At 32.3% G+C, this 4,595-nt stretch overlaps 1 protein-coding gene across 1 annotated transcript; it reads left to right on the top strand.

Moving 5' to 3' along the window:
• Positions 1-1,946: 1,946 nt before the first annotated feature.
• On the top strand, positions 1,947-4,129 carry LOC104102567 (uncharacterized). The gene is made up of 3 exons (XM_009610305.4): positions 1,947-2,158; positions 2,292-2,408; positions 3,813-4,129. The coding sequence occupies exons 1-3, from the start codon at positions 2,095-2,097 to the stop codon at positions 3,971-3,973; spliced, it is 342 nt and encodes a 113-aa protein (XP_009608600.1). The 5' UTR covers positions 1,947-2,094; the 3' UTR covers positions 3,974-4,129.
• Positions 4,130-4,595: the final 466 nt, after the last annotated feature.

The following is a 4,595-nucleotide window of genomic DNA, read 5'->3' as shown; positions in this document are numbered from 1 at the left end:
TTTGGGTGTATCACGTGATTCCTTGAGTTCTTCTGTTTATGTATATACACCTGTGGGTGAATCTATTATTATGAACTGCGTGTATCAGTCGTGTTTAATTGTTATCAGTGGTTTTGAGACTAGAGATTATTTATTATTACTTAGCATGGTGGATTTCAATATTATTTTGGGCATGGACTGGTTGTCGCCCTATCACGCTATTCTTGATTATTACGCCAAGACAGTGACGTTGGTTGTGCCAGGTCTACCGCGGCTAGAGTGGAGAGGTACCTCGGATCATGTTCCTAGCGGGGTTGTTTCATTTCTTAAAGCTCAACGAATGGTTGAGAAGGGGTGTGATGCGTATCTAGCCTATGTGAGAGATGTTAGTGTTGATACTCCTACCGTGGTGTAAGTTCCTGTAGTAAGGGATTTTACTGATGTATTTCCAGCGGATCTTCTGGGTATGCCACCCGACAGGGATATTGACTTTGGCATTGATTTGTTACAGACTTTCGAATTCGATTCCGGACATACGCCCAAGTCCAAAATTACGATACGAAACTATCAGAGCCATCCAAATACCATTCTAGGGTCGTTTTTACAAAAGTCAATCATTGGTCAACATAAATAACTTATGCTTCTATGCCAAGGATCAAAGGATATAAATCAACCTAAAACCTTCTCGAAACGAAACCAATCAACCTCGTCAGTTAAAAAACCTAAAGTACACATGTGTGAAGCATCAAAAAGTGATTTCGAGGTCCTGCAAATCAAAATTCGAACATATACCCAAGTCAAAATTCACCATACGAATCTATTGAAACCATCACATCTCGATTTCGAGGTCGTTTACTTAAAAGTTAAACCTTGATCAACTCTTCCAACTTTAAGTTTCCAAATTGAGAAATACTCTTCCGAATCAATCCCGAGCTTCTCGAAAATTAAAACCAACCATATGCGCATGTCATAAATATATCATATGAAGCTACTCAAAATCTCGAATTACTGACTAAAATGACAGAGCTCAAAACGATAGATTGAGTAGTCACAGATGAGTTGGTCTTTTCATTGTAATATACTTTCTTATTATCTAGACTATTAATAGATATTAAAACTACGTGCTGCTTTACATTAGTAAGCGGACCCTTTAAGTATAATTATCTTTCTTACTTTCTATAACTATCATCTTGTATTAATAAACTTTTTCTTGTCATTTTTAAAAGCAATAACACATTAATAAAGAAATTATTCACATTATGACGATGTAGATAAAATAAAAAAAGTAACATGAGAAAAGTTGTAGAGGAGATAAGATACCTATTATTCGTATGTAGTAGTGGGAATGTCATTTGTCATATAATTGTATCAAAATCAATAATTTGTATATGGTAGTTGGAATGTCACTTTCGTCTCGCTCAATCAAAACCAATAATTTGTATTTAGAAGGTACGAATATTAAAATATTATGAGATAAGATACTTTCTAAAACTGATCTATCTCAAAATTTTAAATTCAGAATTTTCTCATATTTCAAGTATAAATTTACATGGTAAGACCGTGAGAGGGATGAGTTTGTTTTTTTATTGTAATATACTTTCTTACTTTCTAGACTTTTAATATATAGTAAAAGTATTTATTTTTTAGTACTTCTTTGCATTTTAGTAAGAGAATCTTCTAAGTATAATTCTCTTTCTTACTTTCTATTACCATCATCTTGTATTAATAAAATTTTCTTGCAATTTTTTAAAAGCAATGGCATCTAATTTTGTATTTGGTAGTAAAAACGTATTTTTAAAAGCAACGGCATCTTACTCTTTAGAGGAATAAGATGCATATTATTTGTATTTGGTAGTAAGAACGTTATTTTTCTTCTAATTTTGTTGAAACTATTAATTTGTTTATGTTAGTTGGAATGTCACTTTCATCTTGTTTAATTATAACCAATAATTTGTATTTAGTAATACAGATGTCATTTTTATCTGACTCAATTAAGTACCCCTCTTATTAAACAAGGAAAACAATGCTTGTTGCTCTCCCTATAAATTTATCAGGGAGGCAATACAGTTGTCGCAACTTCTTTTTCACAATCGTAGTTTTTCTTCATTGACAATAATGGATGGCAAGAGTTCTCCAACGAAATTTTGTATTGTTCTAGCCTTCTTGCTTTATGTATCTGGTTAGTACAACTTTATTATATTTACATGTTCGAATTCTTCTCTCACTACTTTCCCTCACTCAAAGCCGACTATAAAATAGATTGTATTTAGATATTAAAAAAATCAACACTAACTTTATAACCAATCTGGCAGCTTTTCAACTTATGGCGAATGAGGAGGTCAAGTCAACTGAGTTGAATGTTTTACAACTTTCGTTATCAAAAGATTTTGATGCAGAAAAACTGATCCAAGTTGTTGCGACTCGCGATGGTATGATAATGGATTATATAAAGTTATAGTTCTAATTGATTAGTCTTTACTCCAAACATGCGGACCTAGAGCATTGAGTACGGGTTTTTCGAGAACCCACTAATTCTTGCGTAGACCCTGTATTTATATTGAACCTCTGCTTCCAAATTAACCTAAGGTTCTACAACAGGTGCTGATGCTCGAGCTTTAGACTGAGCTCTACCTCAGCCTCTGCATTGACCGCTAGCGCAACCTCAGCCTCCACCTCTACCCCTGGTCATAATTGCCACCGGGAACTCTGGCCCTTGTCCGTTGGAAGATTTATTACGCGTTCTCGCCATATGTGAGAGAATAAAAATAGAATAAATATTTGTTAATATGTAACTGTTAACCCAATTATTATTGCATATTAATTTAAAATTAAAATAGAAATCCATAAGTCTCAAATCCTGAATCCGCCTCTTCACCAACCATCAATTTGCAGTAATTATGTAAGGTGTCAAAAAAACATAAACATTATTTAGTTATAGGACGTATAAAAATTGATAATTGGCACAAATTTATCAGTATATATGAAGTATATTGGGATAAACATTCATTTTAAAGCCCTCGAAGTTTAGTGTGTGCAAATAATTTAATCTTTTTGCTTCTTGAGTTAGTATCACGTTCTTTAACTGAAATTTCTAAGATCCCGTTTGGACATACAAATTTTCTCCTTTTTTTTCAATTTTTTTTTTTGAAAATAATGTTTGGTTATCCCATTCTTATCAAATTTTTCAATTTCAGTTGAAAATGGAAATTTGCTTGTTTTTAGTGTTACAATTTTACCCTGTATTTTTAAAATTTATAAAATAACCCCAATAGTTATTCATATTTATGTTTTTTTGGCCTAAATTCCTTCTCTGTGTATTAGTACAATTAGAAAATGTGATATTGATTTTACATCTTCTGTGTATTGCAGTAAAACAGAATATGATAACAGTTAAACAATAGCATTTTGATTGTTTATTTCAAATAGGATAATCAAATTGTGGTGGTTTTGATATTTTTTATAAGTTGTGGGTATAAATCATATTTTATAGTTTTGAAAAAAAAAAAGACATCCAAATATACAAAAATTATAACCAAACACAATTTCATTTTCAATTAAAATTTTAGTGAAATTTCAAATTCCAAAAAAATAATTGGAATGCATATCCAAACGCCTACTAAATATAGCATACGATGGGGATCTTGGATAAGTGAAGATTAAAGGAATCTGATGTTTTAAATCATACTATTAAATGAGTTGACATTACGTTCCAATAATTAACTACAATAGAATTATCACAAATATAAATGAGTTGACATTAATCTTCATTTTTTGAAAATTAGTGATAGCTTTGATAAATGTACGAGTATAATGAGATATTTTTTCGTATGCAGGACCATTCTATTTTAGTCGTCCGAGAAAGTTTGGATTTTGTTTGTACACTAGGTGTTGTAAGACCGACGACGACTGTATTGGTGCAAAATGTGGCCCCAAGTGTTACCCTAATGTCTATCCTTGTAATCTTGGCAGCAGCCCTGGCTACTGTGATGCATAATTATTAAAATAAAATTTATGTAGAGGTACCTAAATATTAAAATAAGATTTGTACCGAAGTTGATGTCGCAAACAATCATTATGATATGTAGATATCAACTTTTGGAACCTGTGAAGTGGTATTGTATTTATAAATATTTCTCCTAATTTTGAATTACACTACTAGAAATCCGGTAAAAACCGACCAACGTTGGTCGGTAATGGCAAAAAACCGACCAAAACGCGACCATTTACGTGTGGACGATATTTTTGTGGTCGGAAAGGAATACCGACCAAAGTTGGTTGGAAATTACCGACCAACTTTGGTCGGTCAATTAAATTCAAAAAAAAAAATATTGCAAAAAAAAAACCGACCAAAGTTGGTCGGTATTTTAATTATGTAATAAAAAGATTCACCATCTGAAAATCAAACCGGGGTCTGTACTGTAGCAGGATACTATTCTACCACTAGACCATTGGTGCATTTGTTTTAAGACTGTCTTTTATTTGATTTATACTCTTTAATTGTATTTTCGCACGAAAATAACCGACCAAAGTTGGTCGGTTTTATTAAAAAGTAAAATTACCGACCAAAGCTGGTCGGTTTTTTTAAATGGCCCGCCGAATTAACCGACCAATTTTGG

The sequence above is a fragment of the Nicotiana tomentosiformis genome, chromosome 9, assembly GCF_000390325.3.
Source record: "Nicotiana tomentosiformis chromosome 9, ASM39032v3, whole genome shotgun sequence".
In the NCBI taxonomy this organism is placed as follows: Eukaryota; Viridiplantae; Streptophyta; class Magnoliopsida; order Solanales; family Solanaceae; genus Nicotiana; species Nicotiana tomentosiformis.
This window is presented reverse-complemented; position numbering and strand designations above follow the sequence as displayed.

What these genes read in the sequence shown, in the direction of transcription:
- LOC104102567 (XM_009610305.4), top strand. Translation starts at nt 2,095, where the DNA reads ATGGATGGCAAGAGTTCTCCAACGAAATTTTGTATTGTTCTAGCCTTC. An exon ending in CTTCTTGCTTTATGTATCTG is followed by an intron (nt 2,159 to 2,291) that starts GTTAGTACAACT and finishes CCAATCTGGCAG; the next exon opens with CTTTTCAACTTATGGCGAAT. An exon ending in AGTTGTTGCGACTCGCGATG is followed by an intron (nt 2,409 to 3,812) that starts GTATGATAATGG and finishes TTTCGTATGCAG; the next exon opens with GACCATTCTATTTTAGTCGT.